This window comes from Neomonachus schauinslandi, chromosome 2 (genome assembly GCF_002201575.2).
Source record: "Neomonachus schauinslandi chromosome 2, ASM220157v2, whole genome shotgun sequence".
NCBI classification, from domain to species: Eukaryota; Metazoa; Chordata; class Mammalia; order Carnivora; family Phocidae; genus Neomonachus; species Neomonachus schauinslandi.
The window spans coordinates 171036141-171059920 of NC_058404.1; the positions used below are offsets into that span (position 1 = coordinate 171036141).

At 39.1% G+C, this 23780-nt stretch overlaps 1 protein-coding gene across 1 annotated transcript in view; it reads left to right on the forward strand.

The window, feature by feature from the left end:
• Positions 1–23780, forward strand: part of SMIM14 (small integral membrane protein 14) — an 83640-nt gene that overhangs the window by 43720 nt on the left and 16140 nt on the right. The window contains exon 3 of the mRNA XM_021701551.1: positions 14898–14946. Within this exon, the coding sequence (XP_021557226.1) occupies positions 14898–14946 (49 nt within the window). The remainder of the gene's footprint in view (positions 1–14897; positions 14947–23780) is intronic.

A 23780-nucleotide genomic window follows, 5' to 3' on the forward strand; every position in this document is an offset into this window, starting at 1 on the left:
TAAATTGTAAAATACTTAGTTATTGAAATACATGAATATGTTCTTTCAAAAAAAAAATCAGTACATTAAAAGTAAGACTAAACTCTCGTCACTCACTTCCCTGTATCTGGCTTATTCTGTACTTCCCTAAATGAATTTGATATGCATCTTCCCAGATCTTTCTAACAAATACGTATTTAGATACTGTGGTGTGTGTGTATTTTTATATATATATTTCCCCAATTTAATAATAATATTTAGCATTTTACATGTGGGTACAAAGCCTTTTTAATCATCTGATTAACTTTTGGGTTTTATTTTAGTCAGTAAAGGACATTTTTGTCAACTTTTTTTCTTTCAAATCTTAATACTTTTTATCAGTATCATCCAGGCACCGGAAGACTAGTTAGTCCTTCTGTGATTAGAGGTATAATTCACTTTACCAATTAGGAAGTGAGGTTATGCTTTATTTAAAAGATAAAATGGTAATTGCATGTCAGTATATTTAATTCAATAACTCAAGCAGTATACTAAGTGTCAAAAGAGAAAGTAAAAATCTCCCTATATTCTCCAACCCCTCATTGCTTCTTTACTGAATATGAACTATTAACTGTTTCTTTTATATTATTCCAGCTGTATATCAGCATAGCAAATTAGTCCAGAACTTGGTGGCATAAAACAACCTTTTATTAAGCTGACAAACTGTGTGTCTGAAGTTTATACAGGGCATCGTGGAGATGACTTGTGTGCTGCTTCATGTCTGGGTTCTTAGCTGTAAGACTCAGAGGCTGGAAGCAGGAAGCATCTGGAGGCTCACTTCCTCACTGTCTGGCAGTTGATACTGGTAGATGACTGAAACCCTACCTAGTGCTGTCAGTCAGAACACCTACATACGGCTTTTTCATGTGGCTGCTTGGCTTCCTCACAGCATGGTGGCTTGGTTCCAAGGTTGAGTATCCATCGCAAGGGAGGAGGATGGGGGAGGGAGAGAACCAGGCAACAGGTGGATACTTTTTTTTTTTTTTTTAATTTCCTTAAGTAATCCCTACACCCAACATGGGGCTTGAATTCACAACCCTAGGATCAAGAGTTGCACGCTCTACTGCCTGAGCCAGCCAGGCGCCCCAGCTGGATGCTTCTTAAGACCTGGCCTAAAAAGTTGCATACAGCACTTCTATTATACTTTTTGGTTTTTAATTTTTTTTTAAAAATTTTGTTTATTTATTTGACAGAGAACACAAGCAGGTGCAGCAGCAGGCAGAGGGAGAGGGAGAAGACACCTAACCAACTGAGCCACCCAGGCGCCCCTTTTAAAAATTTTTATTTTAAGTAGGCTCCATGCCCAGTGTGGGGCTCGAATTCACCACCCTGAGATTAAGAGTCACATGCTCTACCGACTGAGCCAGGCAGATGCCCTCTTTATTAAATTTTTTTGTTGATATCCTTTTTTTTTTTAAGAACTTATTTATTTGAGAGAGAGAGAGAGAGCATGAGTGGGGGGGAGGGGCAGAGGGAGAGGGACAAGAAGACTCCCTGCTGAGTAGTGGGCCCTTAGTAGGGCTCAATCCCAGGACCCTGAGATCATGACCTGAGTGGAAGTCAGATGCTTAACCGAATGAGCCACCAGGTGCCCCTATCTTTTTTTTAAGATTTATTTATTTATTTGAGAGAGAGAGCGCATGCACGTGTGAGCGCAGCCGGGAAGGGCAGAGAGAGAGAGAGTGAGAGAGAATCTCAAGCAGACTCCCAAATTAAAAAAAAATTAAAAAATTAAAAAAAAAAAACGGGCATCTGTCCTATTCATAAGGACTCTATCCTTATGACCTAATCACCTCTGAAAGTCCCCACCTCCGAATACTAGCACATTAGGGATTAAGATTTCAGCATTTTTAACGGTGTAATGGTATTGGAATTTTCTCTTTTAGAAGCACGAGTAAGATGTAAATATTTAAATTGTGAACACTTGAAATAATGTAGAAAAATAGAGCAAAAAGTCAAAGTCTTTTGACTTTGGCAACTTCCTGTGGCCTACCCCTCACCTTTCTGACCCCATGATCACAATTGCTTGCTTGGCTAGAGGTTGCATTTAGCTTGTGGACTTCCCAGTCACATCTATGCATTTATATATCTTTACAGATAAATATACATATATATATCTATGTATATATATGTATATATCCTTGTATATGTATAAAATCAAAATTGCTTGTACCATAAGGGTGTAGCATATGAATTATACTGTTCTCTTATTAGGGGCCTTAAATTGTGTGTTGAGTTTGGGTTCAATAAATTAATTAAACTCGGGCGCCTGGGTGGCTCAGTTGGTTAAGCGACTGCCTTCGGCTCAGGTCATGATCCTGGAGTCCCGGGATCGAGTCCCGCATCGGGCTCCCTGCTCAGCGGGGAGTCTGCTTCTCCCTCTCCCGCTCCCCCCTCTTGTGCTCTTTCTCTCTCTCTCTCTCTCTCAAATAAATAAAATCTTTAAAAAAAAATTAATTAAACTCAAAATCAGAAGATATTTTGTAGGATTGGAGAAAGTATATCATTTGGGCAAAGTAACCCAACCTGTTAGTGTTAGACGTTTAAAAAATATTTTCAAAATATTCAGACTTGCCTTTAACCCAGTTATTTGAAGTCTTGGAGATTAAAAGGTGCATGGATTATTGTGGTTGCTGCAAGTTATTTTTGGTAATGTTATAGGAAAATATGTAGAGATGCTACTTAGTCATTAAGAACTAATTGTGATCAGGAGCGCCTGGGTGGCTCAGTTGGTTAAGCGTCTGCCTTTGGCTCAGGTCATGGTACCAGGGTCCTGGGATCGAGCCCTGCATCGTGCTACCTGCTCAGTGGGGAGTCTGCTGCTCCCTCTGACCCTTCCCCTTCCTCTTCTTGCGCTCTCTCAAATGAATAAAATCTTAAAAAAAAAAAAAAAAAGAACTAAGTGTGATGAAATACTAGGTTCTAGCTGATCTCCAGTTGGAACACTGGACTTCTGCAGTGGTGTGATTATGTAGGAATATTTGAATTAAATGTTCTTTGTTTGTATTTTGTCATTTCTTTAAAATATCCCTCCTGTAATTTGGCAATGTGTATGAAAACTTAAAATGTGTATACCTTTATTTTAAAAATTCCTCTCCTTATCCTAAAGAGATTAATTAAATGGGTAAGAATGTATTTGTAGGAATGTTCACCGCAGCATTGTTTTTCATGTACAAATTTGGAAATGATGTAATTAAATGGACTGCTATGCAACATTTAAAGTTATGTAGAGCTGGTTTTGGGCATTAAAAGACTTGTGACTAGGGGCGCCTTGGTGGCTCAGTTGGTTAAGTATCTAACTCTTGGTTTCAGCTCAGGTCATGATCTCAGGATCCTGGGATGGATCCCCACACTCAGCAGGGAGTCTGCTTCTCTCTCTTACTCTCTTTCTCTCTCTCTCGCCCTCTCTCCCATGCGTGTGCTCTCTCTCTCTCAAATAAATAAATAAATAAATCTAAAAAAAAAAAAAAGATTTGTGGGGTGCCTGGGTGGCTCAGTCATTAAGCGTCTGCCTTCGGCTCAGGTCATGATCCCAGGGTTCTGGGATTAAGCCCTGCATTGGGCTCCCTGCTCGGCGGGAAGCCTGCTTCTCCCTCTCCCACTCCCCCTGCTGTGTTCCCTCTCTTGCTGTGTCTCCCTGTGTCAAATAAATAAATAAAATCTTTAAAAAAAAAATTTTGTGACTAGTTGTTGAGTATGGCAAAAAGATAGCAAAATAAGATGGAGAGGGTTCTGTTTCGTAAAATTATATATATATGTATGTATATACACACACACACACACACACATATATTCATACATATATGTAGTTGACCCTTGAACAACACGGGTTTGTACTGTGTGGGTCCACATATACACAGGGTTTTTTTGGATAGATACAGTACGGTACTGTATTTTCTCTTTTGATTATCTTAATAACGTTTTCTTTTCTCTGGCTTGCTTTATTATAATACAGTATATGATACATATAGCATACAAAATATGTGTTAATCAACTGTTATCAGTAAGGCTTTCAGTCAACAGTCGTCTATTAGAAGTTAAGTTTTGGGGGAGTCAAAACTTATACACGAATTTTTGACAGGGGGTCAACATCCCTAACCACTGTGTTGTTCAAAGATCAACTATATTACAAATATGTATGTCTGGAATATATTAACCAGAATGTTAACAAAGAGTTATTGTGTGGTGGGATTTTGTCCATTTTGGTCACTACTCTATCCCTAAGAACTACTAGAACATTACTGAATCACATTAGAATATAAGAAATGTTCTGTATTTATGTTTTGAGGAAAGCCACAGGAATCTCACTGCTCAGAGATTTTCAAGCCAGCCTTACAACTGTGAGCTGTGTGAGGTCTGGCTAGAGAAGACATTGACCCAACTGTTTAGTCATTGCTTTGAAAGTACTTTTTTGTTGTTGGTTTTAGAATTTCATTTAAAAAAAAAAGTACTGATAAATTTGATCGTGCTTATTTCACAGGCAGCCCTGTTTAATATTAAAAGGACTTTTTCTCTCTTGTCTGTATATTGTTGCTATGATGCTATGATCTAAAAACATCCTGGGGCGCCTGGTTGGCTCAGTTGGTTAAGCGACTGCCTTCGGCTCAGGTCATGATCCTGGAGTCCTGGGATTGAGTCCCACATCGGGCTCCCTGCTTAGCAGGGAGTCTGCTTCTCCCTCTGACCCTCCCTCCTCTTGTGCTCTCTCTCTCTCTCTCATTCTCTCTCTCAAATAAATAAAATCTTAAAAAAAAAAATCCTGTGGGCCATGAACTGGGTTTTTAATATACATATTTAATTTTATATATGTTTAATTATATCATTTAATCCTCACAATGCCTTAAGGTTCATGATGTGAGGTAGGTAGTTAGGCATGAACAAGGAGGGATAAAGCAGATGCTGGCTACATCCTCACAGCCATCCCTGAGGGTTAACAGCCACACCTTCAAAGCCACCTCCAAGGGCTAACAGAACAGGAAAGGCCTAGCCACAGAGCTGGCTCAGAAGCCACAAGGGGACTTCCAAGAGCTGAGCAGGCATACAAAAGGTGCAGCTTGTCCTAAGGTCCAGGCAGAAACTCATTAGAAACTCATAAATATACAATACATAAGTAAATACAGTTATAACAGAATGCATCATGGATATGCAGATGTGCAGAAGCCAAAATGTTATAACCACCAGCTGTCAATCAAAAATGTCAATCAAAGCCAAATTTACATATACAAAAAGCAGGCTTAGAAGGATGCAGCTAGAGCTTCTTGGGGCCATTGCCACTCTTCCTCCAGCAGTGACCTGCTTTCTCTCTTGAAAATGTATTATATATACTTGGTATCTACTCAGTAAACTCTATCTCCCCATTCTGGTCTGGGGTCTCTAATTCTTTGGTGTATCTGGGACAGGAACCAAGCAGCCCAGTGACATCAGTAGGTTATATTTATGTCTTTTATAGTTTGAAACTTTATAGAAAGTAACAGACACAGAATTTGAACCCAGATACCTCTGACTTTAAAGCTTCACTTTTAACCACTGTTCTATTTACCAGTGCATAGGCAGCTCCTGTCCATGGAAAAGGAGGGTACTTCCAATATATGTGAGGTTCTTGAGCAGACATAGAAAAATAGCAAATAAGTTCTTGTTTACGTACTGTCTTAGGTCGCGCCACTATAGCAAAATACCACAAACAGGGGACTTAAACAGCAAACATTTATTTCTCACAATTTGGGAGTCTTGAAGGTCCAAGATCAAGTGCAGGCAGATTTGGTGTCTGGTGATAACTCTCTACTTGGTTGGCAGACAGTTGCCTTCCTGCTGTATCCTCACATGGCACGGAGAGAATGAGGGCTCTGGTCTCTTCTTCTAGGGCACTAGTACCATCATGGGGGCTTCACCCTTATGACCTCCTTTAAACCTAATTACTTCCCAAAGGCCCTGTTTTGAAATACCATCACACTGGGGATTTAGGGCTTCAGCATATGAAGTTTGGGCACAAACATTCAGTCTCCATAACAGGTACATTTGTAATTCTTTTCAATAATTTTTTCCAAAGTAAGATTCCTCATAGAAGATCCATTTATCTTCTTTTTGTCGTTAGAGTCTTCTCTTTGTTGTACATTTTTCCCATAGGCCTCTGACAGCCAAGGTTTTCTCTTAGGCTTCTGGGATATCCTAACAAACTATTTTAGATTCTTCAATGTTCCCTAACACGAAATCTCTGTGCCAGGTGATCTCTTTTATTCTTTCAGTCTCTTTTAATCTCTGTTTTCTGCCTTTTTCCCCAATGAAGAAATTATTCTACTCATACTGTGCTGTCTCTGTGATTTTGAAGCTAACTCACTTCAAGAACTTTCCATGACCGGGGCACCAGGGTGGCTCAGTCGTTAAGCGTCTGCCTTTGGCCCAGGTCATGAGCCCAGGGTCCTGGGATCGAGCCCGGTATCGGGCTCTCTGCTCGGCGGGAGGCCTGCTTCTCCCTCTCCCACTCCCCCTTCTTGTGTTCCCTCTCTTGCTGTCTCTCTCTCTGTCAAATAAATAAATAAAATCTTTAAGAAAAAAAAAAAAAGAACTTCCCATGACCATCCTAGTTAGGTGGAGAGATCTAAATCTACTTTTATTTCTTTTCTGGGATCCTGGTATCAGTGTTAACATAAAAGTTTACCTGGACAGCAACTATTTGCCATAGATAGTCCCCTCATCGTAATGCAGAAAATATTTGAAGTCTATGACCATCGTATAGATACTGACATTTCTATTTCCTTCACATATTATCCTTGGTTTTCTTCTGTTTGTTTTCACAAATAGTTTCCTGTTGGAGTAGCCAAAATTAGCATCAATAGTACCAGTGTATTCTCCAAATAAGTCAAGAGAAAACTGAGATGTATTGTAAATTGGGCCTTTGTTTAAAGAGTTCCATCAAAACAGTGGAATTCTCTTGTAATATGTGGTTTTTGAATTTTTTAAAGATTTTTTATTTGACAGAGAGAGAGAACATGAGCAGGGGGAGCAGCAGGCAGAGGGAAAGGGAGAAGCAGGCTCCCCACTGAGCAAGGAGCCCGACGCAGGGCTCGATCTCAGAACCCTGGGATCATGACCTGAGCTGAAGGCAGACGCTTAACGACCGAGCCACCCAGGAGCCCCTGGTTTTTTAATTTTTTAAAGACTGTAATTTATTCATCATAGTTGTTTGAATCTGAACACTGAATTCCAAAACACTGGTTTGGAAAAACACTAAGTGTTGAACTAGGAACGTGGTCATGATACTTTGGCACCTCATTCATTATTCAGAGCCTGCAGCATTGCCTGCTTATGAACATGAAGAGTGTCACCAGGAACTCGAAGAAGACCAGCCAGAAGAGCAGGATCCAGCCACAACTCTTGGTGGAATGTCCCAAAGATGCTCTGCAGCTTGAATTAGGGATGAAGTGCTGCACTCAGCCAGGCTCCCAATGAATAAATTCTTCTCATTCCTGGTTGTGTGTGTGTGTGTGCGCGCGCGCTTGTGCACATGGACATGCCCGCAGGCACTCATTTTTAATTTTCCTAAAGCTGAAGGAGCTCCTGCCTGCACAGCATGAGCCAAAGGGTTTATCCTTTCCTGCTGAAAATCACTTCCCTCCCACTCTTCTGGCTGCCTTTACCTAGGAAAAATCACTTATTATGAACTGACACGGCTTCCACATTAAACTGACATAATTTCTCTTTTTAACAATTAAATGTGAATTAATTAATTTTCTAAAAACTTATATAGCAGGACAAATAGTACATTACCATTTTTAATCATAGTCCTAAAGGGAAGCCTACTCTTTCTTCCCATGGCACTTTTTTTTTTTTTTTTTGAGTAATTTCTATACCCAGTGTGGGACATGAACTCACGATCCCATGATCAAGAGTCACTTGCTGTATGGACTGAGCCAGCCAGGCGCCTCAAGAGACCTCTCTTTTAGTACAGAAGGAAAACATTGGCTATGTTGGTCTTAGAGGCTATGTAATAACTATACCTAGGGTTATTTTCACTTTAGTCTGAATTTGCTTCAGTTCAATCATACAGTACATCAATTAACCATTCAGTATTATACTTGAGAGAATGTAATGATATGTTAACTAAAGTTACGATAATAGAATTTTGTACATTGAAGTAGAATGAAATTGCGTTAAGAATTTAGACTTGGGGCGCCTGGGTGGCTCAGTCGTTAAGCGTCTGCCTTCAGCTCAGGTCAAGGTCCCAGAGTCCTGGGATCGAGCCCTGCATCAGGCTCCCTGCTCAGCGGGGAGCCTGATTCTCCCTCTCCCACTCTCCCTGCTTGTGTTCCCTTTCTCGCTGTGTCTCTCTCTGTCAAATAAATAAAATCTTAAAAAAAAAATTCAGACTTTAGGTGGCATCACATTCCGGGACTTCAAGCTCTATTACAAAGCTGTAATCATCAAGACAGTATGGTACTGGCACAAAAACAGACACATAGATCAATGGAACAGAATAGAGAGCCCAGAAATGGACCCTCAACTCTATGGTCAACTAATCTTTGACAAAGCAGGAAAGAATGTCCAATGGAAAAAAGACAGTCTCTTCAACAAATGGTGTTGGGAAAACTGGACAGCCACATGCAGAAGAATGAAATTGGACCATTTCCTTATACCACACACAAAAATAGACTCAAAATGGATGAAAGACCTAAATTGTGACAGGAGTCCATCAAAATCCTAGAGGAGAACACGGGCAGCAACCTACTGACCTCAGCCGCAGCAGCTTCTTCCTAGAAACATAAAGGCAAGGGAAGCAAGGGCAAAAATGAACTGTTGGGACTTTATCGAGATGAAAAGCTTTTGCACAGCAAAGGAAACAGTCAACAAAACCAAAAGACAACCAACAGAATGGGAGAAGATATTTGCAAATGACATATCAGATAAAGGGCTAGTATCCAAAATCTATAAAGAACTTATCAAACTTAACACCCAAAGAAAACTAATCCAATCAAGAAATGGGCAGAAGACATGAACAGACATTTTTCTGAAGAAGACATCCAAACGGCCAACAGACACATGAAAAAGTGCTCAACATTACTCGGCATCAGGGAAATACAAATCAAAACCTCAGTGAGATACCACCTCACACCAGTCAGAAGGGCTAAAATTAACAGGTCAGGAAATGACAGATGTTGGCGAGGTTGCGGAGAAAGGGGAACCCTCCTAAAGTGGTGGGAATGCAAGCTGTTGCAGCCACTCTGGAAAACGGTCTGGAGGTTCCTTAAAAAGTTGAAAATAGAGCTACCCTATGACCCAGCAATTGCACTACTGGGAATTTACCCCAAAGATACAAATGTAGTGATCCTAAGGGGCACCTGCACCCCAATGTTTATAGCAGCAATGTCCACAATAGCCAAAAATGGAAAGAGCCAAGATGTCCATCGACAGATGAATGGATAAAGAAGATGTGGTATATATATATACAATGGAATATTATGTAGCCATCAAAAAAAAAAAAAAGAAATCTTGCCATTTGCAATAACGTGGATGGAACTAGAGGGTATTATGCTAAGCAAAATAAGTCAATCAGAGGAAGATAAGTATCATATGATCTCACTGATATGAGGATTTTGAGAAACAAGACAGAGGATCATAGGGGAAGGGAGGGAAAAATGAAACAAGACGAAACCAGAGAGGGAGACAAACCATAAGAGACTCTTAATCTCAGGAAATAAACGAGGGTTGCTGGAGTGGAGGGGTGTGGGAGGTTGCGGTGGCTGGGTGATGGACATTGGGGAGAGTATGTACTATGGTGAGCACTGTGAATTGTGTAAGACTGATGAATCACAGACCTGTACCCCTGAAACAATACATTATATGTTAATAATAATAAAAAAGAATTTAGACTTTAGGGTGTCTCGGTGGCTCATTCATTTAAGCATCTGCCTTCAGCTCAGGTCATAATCCCAGGGTCCTGGAATTGAGCCCCACATCAGGCTCCTTGCTGAGCGGGGAGCCTGCTTCTCCCTCTGCCACCCACTCGTGCTTGCTCTCTCTCTCCAGTGCTCACTCGCTCTCTCAAATAGGTAGATAAAATCTTAAAAAAGAATTTAGCCTTCAGAAAAAAAATGTATAATTTGGAGTTTGTACTGGGTAGCTAGCTGACCTTCCCCAAACTCAGGTTTCATCCACTGGTAAAATAGCAGTAATAAAACCTGCCCCCGTGGGGCACCTGGGTGCCTCAGTCAGTTAAGCGTCTGCCTTTGGCTCAGGTCATGATTCCAGGGTCCTGGGATCAAGCCCCACATGGGGCTCCCAGTAGGGAGCCTGCTTCTCCCCCTGCCTCTGTCCCTTCCTCCCCTCTCTTTGTCTCCCCTCCCCCTGTGCACGCACGCTCTCAAATAAATAAATACATAAATAAATAAAAAGAAACTGCCTCCAGCCCTTGGTTGAGGATTAAAGAACACAACAAGTTAAAGTTCTTAGTATAGTACCTACTACATACGAGTTTTCAGTATTTGTTATTATCATAAGTGTAATTATGTGAAAGTGTGCATATTTTAAGACTAGAAAAGAATACTCGGGGCAATGAGTTAATCCACATTAATTTCTAAGTATTCATAATGTTTTTATTGTAATATATATAATGTTATTTAAATTATAATAAATCACTTTAAAAGTAATTTGTAAATTTTAACATATTAAAAAAATTTTTATTTAAATATATCTTAAATATTATATAATGAGAAAGTACTCCAGTTCCACATTGATGAACCATATAGGTATCTGTTGCATATTGGTATGTCTAAGAGTTGGAGGCAGTCAGATAAATGACATCAGTAGCATACTGTGATGATTTGAGCATACAGAGAGAGCGTTTGGTTCTGGGGTTCAATACAACAGCTAAGTAATGTGGCTCTTCTGCTCGAGCCGCAGTAGCGTTGTGGTTCCTCATCGCCTTTCCTAGTTGTTTACTCTGCCTGGAATGCCCGGAATGCTCATCGCCTTGAGCTGCACTATCATGTAGATAGCCCCTTAAGTGTTACTGCCTCTGTCTGCTGCCTGATTTAGATGTAATGCTATCCTGTTTTTGTTCTCTACAAGGCTCTCTGACATTTTTGTGATAGATTTATTTGTTAATTGTCTGACCTCCCCATAAGACTGTATGATCCGCAACAATAGAAACTTTGTCTTTTTCATACCATATCCTCAGTACCTAGAACTATACCTGGCATAGAGTAGGCATTTGATAAATATTTTGAATGAGTAAGTGAACAAATGATTGTTGTAGTATTATTAGTACGTAGATGTAATTCAGGAGCATCTCACATTTCTAAATGAACATTTTTATATAGCTACACAGAAATATTTGGTTTTTTCTCTTATCCCATGTGTTATTTTCTAGGTTCAGTGATTTAAGGGCAAGGTAGTAAATATTTTAGGATTGATGTCTCTATACTCACCTCAGCTGTTGTAGTGAAAGCAGCCATAGACAATATGTAAATGAGTGAGTGTGGCTACGTTTTAGTTAAACTACAGGCATACCTCATTTTATTGCACTTTGCACAAACTGCATTTTTTACAAATTGAAGGTTTGTAGCAACCCTGCATTGAGTCAGGTCTTACCAGTACCATTTTTCTATCTGCATTTGCTCACTTCGTGTCTCTATGTCACCTTTGGGTAATTCTTGTAATATTTCAAGCTTTATCATTATTGTTATGTTTATTATGATCTGTGATCAGTAGTCTTTGATGTTACTATTATAATTGATTTGGGGGCACCATGAATTGCACCCATATAAGATGGCAAACTTAATACATAAATGTTGTGTGTTCTGACGGCTACACCAACTAGCTATCCGCCACCCAACCCCCCCATCTCTCTCCCTCTCCTCAGTCCTCATTATTCCCTGAGACACAGCTGTATTGACATTGGGTCAGTGAATAACCCTGTGATGACCTCTAAGTGTTCAAGTGAAAGGAAGAGTCCCACATCTCACACTTTAAAAACCAAAAATGATTAAGCTTAGTGAGAAAGGCATGTCAAAAACCAAGATAGACTGAAGGCTAGGCCTCTTGTGCTGGTTAGCCAAGCTGTGAATGCAAAAGAAAAGTTCCTGAAAGAAAATTAAAAAGTTCTATTCCAGTGACCACATGAATGATAAAAAAGCAAAACAGCCTTATTGCCGATAACGGGGAAAGTTTGAGTGGTCTGGATAGAAGACCGACCAGCCACGATCTTCCCTTAAGCAAAAGCCTAATCCAGAGCAAGATCCTAACTCTATTCAATTCCACGAAGCCTGAAAGAGGTGGAGAAGCTACAGAAGAAACGTTTGAAGCTAAGAGAGGTTGATTCATGAGTTTTAAGGGAAGAAGTCATCTCTATAACAAAAAGTGCAAGGGAAAGTAAAGCCCGTAGTGTTGACCTGGAAGCTGCAGGAAGTTACCCAGGAGATCTAGCTAAGATAGTCAATGAAGGTAACTACACTGAACAGTAGATTGTCAATGTAGATGAAACAGCTTCTTTTGGAAGAAGACACCAATTAGGGCTTTTCTTAGCCAGAGAGGAGAAGTCAGTGCCTGGCTTCAAAGGACAAGCTGACTGTCTTATTAGAGGCTAATGTAGGTGGTGACTTCAAGTTGAAGCTAGTGGTCATTTACTGTTCCCCAAATTCTAGGGTTCTTAAGAATTACTCTATTCTGCTGGTGCTCTATAAATGGAACAACAAAGCCTGCATGACAGCACATCTGTTCACAGCACGGTTTACTGAATATTTTAAACCCACCGCTGAGACTTACTGCTCAGAAAAAAGAGATTCCTTTCAAAACATTACTGCTCATGGACTGTGCACCTGGTTACTCAAGAGCTGTGATGGTGATCTACAACAAGATGAATGTTGTTTTCATGCCTGCTAACACAGCATCCAATCTGCAGCCCATGGATCAAGGAATCATTTTAACATTCAAGGCTTATTACTCAAGAAATACATTTCATCAGGCTAGAGCTGTCACACACAGTGATTCCTCTGATGGATCTGGGCAAAGTAAATTGAATCTGGTCTCTTTATCCATAAGCTCTGTTTGCTTTTTGTTTTTAGATTCTACACATAAGTGAGATCATACAGTATTTATCTTTTTCTTTGTGACTTCCTTCACTTAGCCTAATGTCTTCAAGGTCCATCCATATTGTTGCAAATGGCAAGATTTCATTTTTTTTTAAATGGCTGAATAATATTCCATTGTATATATATTTGCCACATTTTCCTTATCCATTTGTACATTGATGGACATTTAGATTGCTGCCATGTCTTGGCTCTGATAAATAATGCTGCAGTGAAGTAGGGGGGGGGGGGTGCATATATTTTCAAATTGGTATCCTTTTCTTCAGATAAATACCCAGAAGTGGAATTGCTGAATCATATGGTGATTCTATTTTTAATTTTTTGAGGAACTTCCATACTGTTTTCCATAGTGGCTGCACCAATTTACACTCCCACCAGCAGTGCACAAGGGCTCCCTTTTCTCCATATCCTCGCCAACACTTGTTGTTTTTTGTCTTTTTGATAATGGCCATAGAATGTATAATTTTAAAGAGGTTTTTGATTAATTCCTTTCATATTTAGGGTTAGGATATACAGCATATTTTTACATAAGATCTGTTTTCCCATTTTAATTCAAGTAGGATGACTTTTAGAGGTACACATCAAAGCAAGTTCAGTCATCTTAGAGAACAATTTACAAAATGATTTGTGTAGTTGTTAATTGCAGTAATTGTTTAGATAAGGTTGTAATTGGTGTGGCACGGTCGTAATAATAGCTAACATTCCTTGGGTTGTTACTACATTTCACATGCATTATCTATTTTAATCCTCCCTAATACTCAAATATAGGTAACATTATCCCCGTTTACCAGGTGAGGAAACTAAAGCTTAGAAGTGTTAAAGACCTTGCCCAAGGCCTTGAAACTCTAGAAAGTTGCAGATTTAGACTTGAAGTGGAGGTCTTTCTGCAGAGCTCATACTTAACCAGCTAGGCACAACGGCTCTGTTGTTGCTTTCCCAAGCAACTGTAAGTCATGAGTTATTGCTGTAATGGAGGGAGGGTGTTATTATATAGTAACAAGGCTGATTTGAAAGTTGCATGCTCCTCATTCTCTTTACTGTATAGTCATCTCTATTTTAAGATTTGTCATATTATCATTTCTAAACATCCTAAAATACCTCAGCATAGGGTGAATATAAAAGGATGATGTATGTTTACGGATCAGTTTTTTCTTTTTAAATTTTCTTTTTAAAATTGATAATCACATTCCAAAATTAAATTTTGTGAAAAGATAGACATTGAAAACTTTAGCTTTCATCTCTGTCAGAGTCTACTCCTCCATTCTCTCTCAACCCCTGTGGTATCCATTTTTATTAGTATCTTATTTATCCAGCCACTGTTTATGCAGATATAAGGAAAAAGGGGAAACAATATGTTGCTCCCTTTCAAAGATGAACTTTCTACAAATAGAATCTGTTTTTTCTCTATCTGCTTCTAATTGTCAATGAGAAGAAAAAATCTCATTAACAAAGTTTACTCTCTATCTAGTAGTCTTTCTCTACAGTTTAGTGCTTTTCCTTCGAGAAGTCTAAAACGTGCAGCAGGACTTTCTGTCACAGGTGATTTTTTTTTTAATTCCTTAATTTAGATGAGTGAATTATATTAGATCACAGTATATTTGAAAATTATTTTGAGTAGAAAAAAGTCCCCCAAAGCTGGACTGCTCTTCAATGTAGTCTGTGTTTGTATTTGATTCTGAAGGTACAGTATATCTACTATGGTAGCATTCATTAAAAAATAAAACATGATTTTTCTAATAAAGATTATCCATTTTTGGTTAAGTCCAATGGCTAACTTTCCTTTCTTCTTATTCATTGTAGTTGAGGCAATCCCAGTCCTACTGCACAGACACAGAATGTCTTCAGGAATGTAAGTAATGGTGAGACAGGAGGAACCTTGGCATTGGGGGCAGAATTAGAGGACTGATGACTGTGAATATTTGTTGGAAATTTTTCTTACAGTTTGCTGTTTAAGGAAATGGTTCTCATTAATGTATTTCCTACTTAAATATTTCATTTTTTAACTTAAAAAATTTTTTTTGCCTCGCAAACAAACTCTGGTCATTGAAGAAAATTTTAAAATCATAGATAAGAAAAAACTTCCAGAATACTAAAAGATAACCATTACTGACAACTTGGTGCAAAACCTTTCAGACCTTTTTCTTGGCAAACATATGTGTAACAGTGCACTTTTGGCTGGTTGAACCGGACCATCAAGGCTGCTAGCACAAACCCCTCACCCTTTCTCTAGCATCTCTTTGCATCTGTTGGCAGCTTTGGGAACTTCTGAATGAAGGAAAGAAGCCATTCTTTCCTATGGTTTGGAAGCTTTGGGCCTTTTGGCTTTGACATTGGCATTCTCTAGAGAGCATAGGCAGTTGGGAGGTTTCTTAATGTGGCTTTTTGGGCAGTGTTGATGGTAAAGTGAGAATGAGAGCAGGAAGATGGATCCTGCATTTTGAATATAGCTGAGAGACTTGGTGGCTGTTTTTTTTTTTTAAAGATTTATTTTAGGGAGCTAGTGAGCATGTGTGTCTATGAGTAGGGGGAGGGGCAGGGAGAGAGGGAAAAGGGGAGAGAATCTCAAGCAGACTCCCCACTGTGCATGGAGCCGATTTGGGGCTCAATCTCACAACCCATAGGATCATGACCTGAGCCAAAATCCAGAGTTGAAGCCTCAACCAAATGAGCCACCCAGGTGCCCCTAGATTTGGTGGCTGTTAGGTGAGGCATCTTTTTTTTTTTTTTTTAAAGATTTTATTTATTTATTTGAGAGAGAGAATGAGATAGAGAGAGCATGAGAGGGGGGAGGGGCAGAGGGAGAAGCAGACTCCCCGCTGAGCAGGGAGCCCGATGCGGGACTCGATCCCGGGATTCCGGGATCATGACCTGAGCCGAAGGCAGTCGCTTAACCAACTGAGCCACCCAGGCGCCCTAGGTGAGGCATCTTTTTTTTAGGATACAAATGACTTGGGGGGAATTAATAACTAACATTTAAGCCAGTTCTGTCTTAGGCCATAATTTAACTAAGAATAGAAGTATGACATTAAAAGGAGGGTGAAACCTGGCACAATTAATTTCAAATACACTTATGAAAATGGGATCACTTTGGGGCGCCTGGGTGGCTCAGTTGGTTAAGCGACTGCCTTCGGCTCAGGTCATGATCCTGGAGTCTCTGGATCGAGTCCCGCATCGGGCTCCCTGCTCGGCAGGGAGTCTGCTTCTCCCTCTGACCCTCCCCCCTCTCATGTGTTCTCTCTCAAATAAATAAATAAAATCTTTAAAAAAAAAAAGAAAAAAGAAAACGGGATCACTTTGTATGTGTTGTTTTTCACTACTGTATTATAAACATATCAGTATATATTTATCTTAAAAAATAGTAAATGACTAAATAATAATACTTTATGGGGCTATACCAGTGTTTGTTTATTTTTTTTAAAGAAGATTGATTTTATTTATTTTAGAGTGCAAGCTCCTGCGAGCAAGCGGGGGGTGGGGCATAGGGAGCCAGGTAGAGAATCTCAAGCAGACTCCCCACTGAGTGTGGAGCCCGGCTTGGGGCTTGATCTCATGACCGTGACATCATGACCTGCACTGAAATCAAGAGTTGGACGCTTAGCCGACTGAGCTACCCAGGCGCCCCAGGATATACCAGTGTTTAAATTATTTCCTTTTGTTGGAATCTTAGGCTGCTGATATATCTTTTGCTATTACAAATAATAGTTGAACAAACATCCTTTGTATGCACATTTTTGAATTAATTAAATTGTTTTTTACTTTTTCCTTCCACTTCACCTTCTCCTACCCTTCACCTCCCTCTGGCAACCACCAGTAGTTTCTTTTTGTCTATGAGCTTGTTTTGTTTTGTTAGATTCCACATATAAGTGAGATAATGTGGTATTTGTCTTTCTCTGTCTTGCTTATTTCACATCCATCCAAGTTGTCACAAATGGCAAAATTTCATTGTTTTTTATGGCTGAATAATATTCTATTGTGTATATATATATATATATACCGCAAGTTCTTTTTCCATTCATTCATTGATGGACACTTAGATTGTTTCCATTTCTTAGCTATTGTAAATAGTGCTGCAATGAACATGGGCGTGCATATATCTTTTTGAATTAATGTTTTCATTTTCTTTGGAAAAAACCAAGAAGTGGAATTGCTGGATCATACAATGGTAGTTCTTGTTTAAATTTTTTGAGGAACCTACATACTGTCTTTCATAGTGGCTGCACCAATTTACATTCCTACCAACAGTGCACAAGGGTTCTTTTTCTGTGTATCCTCACCAACACTTATTTCTTGTCTTTTGGGTAATAGACTTTCTAACAGGTATGAGATGATATCTCATTATGGTTTTGTTTGCATTTCCTGATGATTAGTGATTTTGACTTGTTGGCCAACTGTGTCTTCTTTGGGAAAATGCCTATTCAATCTCCTGATGATTTTTAAATCAGATGGTTGGTTTTTGCTATTGAGTTGTATGGGTTCTTTATATATTTTGGATATTAACACCTTATATATGATTTGCAAATATTTTCTTTTTTTTTTTGAAGATTTATTTTAGAGAGAAAGAGCACGTGCTCAGTGGGAAGGGGCAGAGAGAAAGGGAGAGAGAGTCTTAAGCAGACTCTGTGCTGAGCATGGAACCTGACACAGGGCTCGATCTCATGACCCTGAGATTGACCTGAGCTGAAACCAAGAATTGCATGCTTAACTGACTCTACCACCCAGGCGCACCCCCCCCCCTTTTTTTAAAGAGCAATATTTTCTTGTATTCAGTAGGTTACCTTTTTATTTTGTTGATTGTTTTCTTTGCTGTGCAGAAGTCTTTTAGTTTGGGGCACCTGGGTGGCTCAGTCAGTGAAGCATCTGCCTTCGGCTCAGGTCATAACCTCAGGGTCCTGGGATCGAGCCCTACATGGGGCTCCCTGCTCTCCCTCTCTCTCTGCCTGCCACTCCCCCTGCTTGTGCTGTCTCTCTCTCTGTCAAATAAATAAATAAAATCTTAAAAAAAAAAAAGTCTTTTCATTTTTATTAGTCCCACTTGTTTATTTTTGCTTTTGTTGGTTTCACTTTTGGTGTCAGATTCATAAGGTCATTGACAGGACCTTTGTCAAGGAGATAAGTTGACTGTATTTTCTTCTAGGAGCTTTGTGGTTTCAGGTCTTACTTTCAAATCTTTGACCATTCTGAGATAATTTTTGTGTATGGTATAAGATAGTGGTCCAGTTTCATTCTTTTGCATTCAAACAGCCAGGGGCTGTCCAGTTTTCTAATACCATTTACTGAAGAGATTGTCCTTTCCCCATTGTATATTTTTGACTCCTTTGTTGTAAATTAATTGATCATATATACATGTTCATTTCTGGGCTCTGTTCTATTCCACTGAGATATGTGTGTGTGTGTGTGTGTGTGTGTGTGTGTGTGTGTATAGAGAGCAAGAGAGAGCAAGAGTCGGGGGTAGAGGGAGAAAAAGGCTCCCTACTGAGCAGGGAGCCAGAAGGGGGCTCAATCCCAGAACCCTGGGATCATGACCTGAGCCGAAGGCAGACACTTAACAACTGAGCCACCCAGGCAACCCTGGGTGTCTTACAGTTTCAACATACAGGTCTTTCACTTCCTTGATTAAATATATTCCTAGGTATTCTATTCTTTTTGATGCAATTATAAATGATATTATTATTATTTTTTTAAAGATTTTATTTATTTTTTGACAGAGAGAGACACAGCAAGAGAGGGAACACAAGCAGGGGAGTGGGAGAGGGAGAAGCAGGCTTCCTGCGGAGCAGGGAGCCTGATGCGGGGCTTGATCCCAGGACCCTGGGATCATGACCTGAGCCGAAGGCAGATGCTTAACGCCTGAGCCACCCAGGCGACCAAATGATATTATTTTTTTAATTTCTCCTTTTGCTAGTTTATTAGCATATAGAAACACAACAGATTTGTGTATTGATTTTGTATCTTACAATATTACTGACTTTGTTTTTTCTAACATCTTTTTTGGTGGCATCTTTAGGGTCTTCTATATATAATGTCATCTGCTAATAGTGACACTTACTTCTTTCTTTTAAATTTGGTTGCCTTTTATTTCTTTTTCTTACCTAATTGCTCTGGCTAGGATTTCCAATGCCATGTTGAATAAAAGTGGCCAGAGTGAACATCTTTTTTTTTTTTTTTTTTAAGATTTTATTTATTTATTCATGAGAGACAGAGAGAGAGAGAGGCAGAGGGAGAAGCAGCCTCCCAAGGAGCAGGGAACCCAATGTGGGACTCGATCCCAGTACCCTGGGATCATGACCTGAGCCGAAGGCAGACGCTTAACCATCTGAGCCACCCAGGCGCCCGAGAGTGAACATCTTTGTCATGTTCCTGATTTTAGAGGAAAAGCTTTCAGGTTTCACAGTTAAGTATGGTGTTAGTTGTAGGCTTTATTATGTTGAGGGACATTTCCACTTTGTTCAGAGTTTTTGTCATAAATGAATGTTTACTTTTGTCAAATGCTTTTCCTGCATCTATCAAGATGATCATATGATTTTTATCCTTAATTTCGTTAATGTAGTATATCACATTGACTGATTTGTGGGTGTTGAGCCAACCTTACATCCCTGGAATAAATCCCACTTGATTATGATGTATGATCTTTTTAATGAATTGTTGAATTCCATTTGCTAATATTTTGTTGAGGATTTTTGCATCTGTGTTCATAAGGGACATTAGCCTGTAACTTTTTTTTCTTGTGCATCCTTGTTGGTTTTCATATCAGGGTAATGTTTGTTTCATAAAATGAGTTCAGTAGTGCTAATCCTCTTCTATTTTTGGGTGAGTTTGAAAAGTATTGTATTAATTCTTCTTTAAATGTTTGGTAGACCTCACCAGTGAAGCCATCTGGTCCTGGACTTTTGCTTGTTGGGAGGTTTTTGATTACTGATTCAGTCTCCTTATTAGTTATCAGTCTGTTCAGATTTTCTATTTTATGATACAGTCTTGTTTTATCATGGAGGCTCTATGTATCTAGGAATTTATTCATTTCTTCTAGGTTGTCCAATTTGTTGGTGTACGATTATTCACAGTAGTCTGTTATGATCCTTTATACTTCTTTAGTATCAGTTGTAACATCTCCTCTTTCATTTCTGATTTTATTTGTCCTGTCCCTCTTTTTTTTGTTAGTCTGACTAAATGTTTGTCAGTTTTGTTTATCTTTTCAGAGAATCAGCTCTAAGTTGTATTGATCTTTTCTGTTAACTTTTTCATTTCTTTCTTTTTTTTTTTTTAAGATTTTATTTATTTATTTGACAGAAAGAGACACAGTGGGAAAGGGAACACAAGCAGGGGGAGTGGGAGAGGGAGAAGCAGTCTTCCTGCCAAGCAGGGAGCCTGATGCAGGGCTCCATCCCAGGACCTGGGATCATGACCTGAGCTGAAGTCAGATGCTTAACGACTGAGCCACCCAGGTACCCCTGTATCATTTATTTCTATTCTAGTCTTTGTTATTTCCTTACATCTACTGACTCTGGGCTTCATTTGTTCTTTTTTTTCCCAGCTTTTGAGGTGTAAAATTAGATTGAGACTTTTCTTATTTTTTGAGGTAGGCATTTATTACTGTGAACTTCCCTCTTAGAACTGCTTTTGCTGCATCCCATAAAATGTTATATTTCCATTTTTGTTTGTTTTGGGATATTTTTTGATTTTATAAAAATTTTTTCTGGGGTGCCTAGCTGGCTCAGTTGGTAGAGCATATAATTTTTGATCTCAGTGTCCTGAGTTCAAGCCCCATGTTGGGTATGGAGCCTACTTTCAAAAATAAAAATAAATAGAGAGGATGAGCAAAATGGCAGAGGAGTAGGAGTCCTAAATTTTGTCTGGTCCCAGGAATTCAGCTAGATAGCTATCAAACCATTCTGAACACCTATGAACTCCCAACAGGAGATCGAAGAAGAGCATAAACTCTCTGAACAGAAAAGTGACCACTTCCTGGAAGAGTCATATTCTATGCCTACAATGAAGGCATAGAATGAAGGCATCTATGCCTAAATGAACCTTATTTTTGGTATATATATAAGTTGTTATCTCTTTAAAATTTTGGGATACAGTTTCTTCTGACAGACCAAAATATACCCTAAATCTCTAGTGTATGGCTATATTCTAGTCTCCTGCCTGATCACATTCTCCCTTTTTTTTTTAAATTTCTTTCTTTTTTCAACCAACTTCTTATCAATTCCTTTTATAAAATCTTTTATAACTTTCATCTTTACAGTCATATTTCATCCCTTCATCATATTTACCCTTATATTTGTACATATGTAAGTTTTTCTTTCTTTAAAATTTTGGGAGGCAGTTTCTTCTAACAGACCAAAATACGCCCAAAATCTAGTGTGTGGCACTGATCTGTTCACCAGCCTGATCATATTTGATCATATCCTTTTTTTCTTTTTCTTTTCCTTTCTTTTCCCCCGGTTTTGGGTCTCTTCTGATTTGTTTAGTGTATATTTTTCTGGGGTCATTATCCTGTTAGCATTTTGTTCTCTCATTCAGCTGTTCTCCTCTGAACAAAATGACAGGACGGAAACACTCACTTAAAAGAACAGTACCGACTGCCAGGGACCTAATCAATACAGACATTAGTAAGATGTTGGAACTAGAGTTCAGAATGACAGTTATAAAGATACTAGCTGGCTTGAAAAAAGCATGGAAGATACTAGAGAAACCCTTTCTGGAGAAATAAAAGAACTAAAATCTAACCAAGTCCAAAATCTAAAAGGCTATTAATGAGGTGCAATAAAAAATGGAGGCTCTAACTGCTAGGATAAATGAGGCAGAAGAGAGAATTAGTGATATAGAAGACAAATGATGGAGAATAAAGAAGCTGAGAAAGAGATAAACAACTACTGGATCACGAGGGCAGAATTCGAGAGATAAGTGATACTATAAGATGAAACAGTATTAGAATAATTGGGATTCCAGAAGAAGAAGAAAGAGAGAGAGGGGCAGAAGATATATTGGAGCAAATTATAGCAGAGAACTTCCCTAATTTGGGGAAGGAAACAGGCATCAAAATCCAGGAGGCACAGAGAACCCCCCTCAAAATCAATAAAAATAGGTCAACACCCCAACATCAATAGTAAAACTCACAAGTCTCAGAGACAAAGAGAAAATCCTGAAAGCAGCTCGGGACAAGACGTCTGTAACCTACAATGGTAGAAACATTAGATTGGCAACAGACCTATCCACAGAGACCTGGCAGGCCAGAAACGATTGGCATGATATATTTAGAGCACTAAACAAGAAAAATATGCAGCCAAGAATACTATGTCCAGCTAGGCTGTCATTGAAAATAAAGGAGAGATAAAAAGCTTCGAGGACAAACAAAAACTAAAAGAATTTGCAAACACGAAACCAGCCCTACAAGAAATATTGAAAGGGGTCCTCTAAGCAAAGAGAGAGCCTAAAAGTAATATAGACCAGAAAGGAACACAGACAATATACAGTAACAGTCACCTTACAGGCAATACAATGGCACTAAATTCCTATCTTTCAATAGTTACCCTGAATGTAAATGGGCTAAATGCCCCAATCAAAAGACAGAGGGTATCAGATTGGATAAAAAAAATAAGACCCATCGATGTGCTGTCTGCAAGAGACTCATTTTAGACGCAAAGATCCCTCCAGATTGAAAGTGAGGGGGTGGAAAACCATTTACCATGCTAATGGACATCAAAAGAAAGCTGGGGTGGCAATCCTTATACCAGACAAATTGGATTTTAAACCAAAGACTATAATAAGAGATGAGGAAGGACACTATATCCTACTTAAAGGGTCTATCTAACAAGAAGATCTAACAATTCTAAGTATCTATGCCCCTAACATGGGAGCAGCCAATTATAGAAGCCAATTAATAACAAAATCAAACACATCAACAACAATACAATAATAGTAGGGGACTTGAACACCTCCCTCACTGAAATGGACAAATCATCTAAGCAAAAGATCAACAAGGAAATAGACTTTAAATGACACACTGGACCAAATGGACTTCACAGGTATATTCAGAACATTCCATCCCAAAGCAGCAGAATACACATTCTTCTCAAGTGCCCATGGAACATTCTCCAGAATAGATCACATACTGGGTCACAAATCAGGTCTCAACCGGTACCAAAAGATTGGGATCATTCCCTGCATATTTTCGGACCACAGTGCTTTGAAACTAGAACTCAATCACAAGAGGAAAGTCGGAAAGAACTCAAATACATGGAGGCTAAAGAGCATCCTACTAAAGAATGAATGGGTCAACCAGGAAATTAAAGAAGAATTTAAAAAATTCATGGAAACAAATGAAAATGAAAACACAACTGTTCAAAATCTTTGGGATGCAGCAAAGGCGGTCCTAAGAGGAAAGTATATAGCAATACAAGCCTTTCTCAAGAAAGAAGAAAGGTCTCAAATACACAACCCAACCCTAGTCCTAAAGGAGCTGGAGAAAGAACAGTAAATAAAGCCTAAACCCAGCAGAGGAAGAGAAATAATAAAGATCAGAGCAGAAATCAATGAAACAGAAACCAAAAGAACAGTAGAACAGATCAACGAAACTAGGAGCTGATTCTTTGAAAGAATTAATAAGATTGATAAACCCCTGGCCAGACTTATCAAAAAGAAAAGAGAAATGACCCAAATAAATAAAATCATGAATGAAAGAGG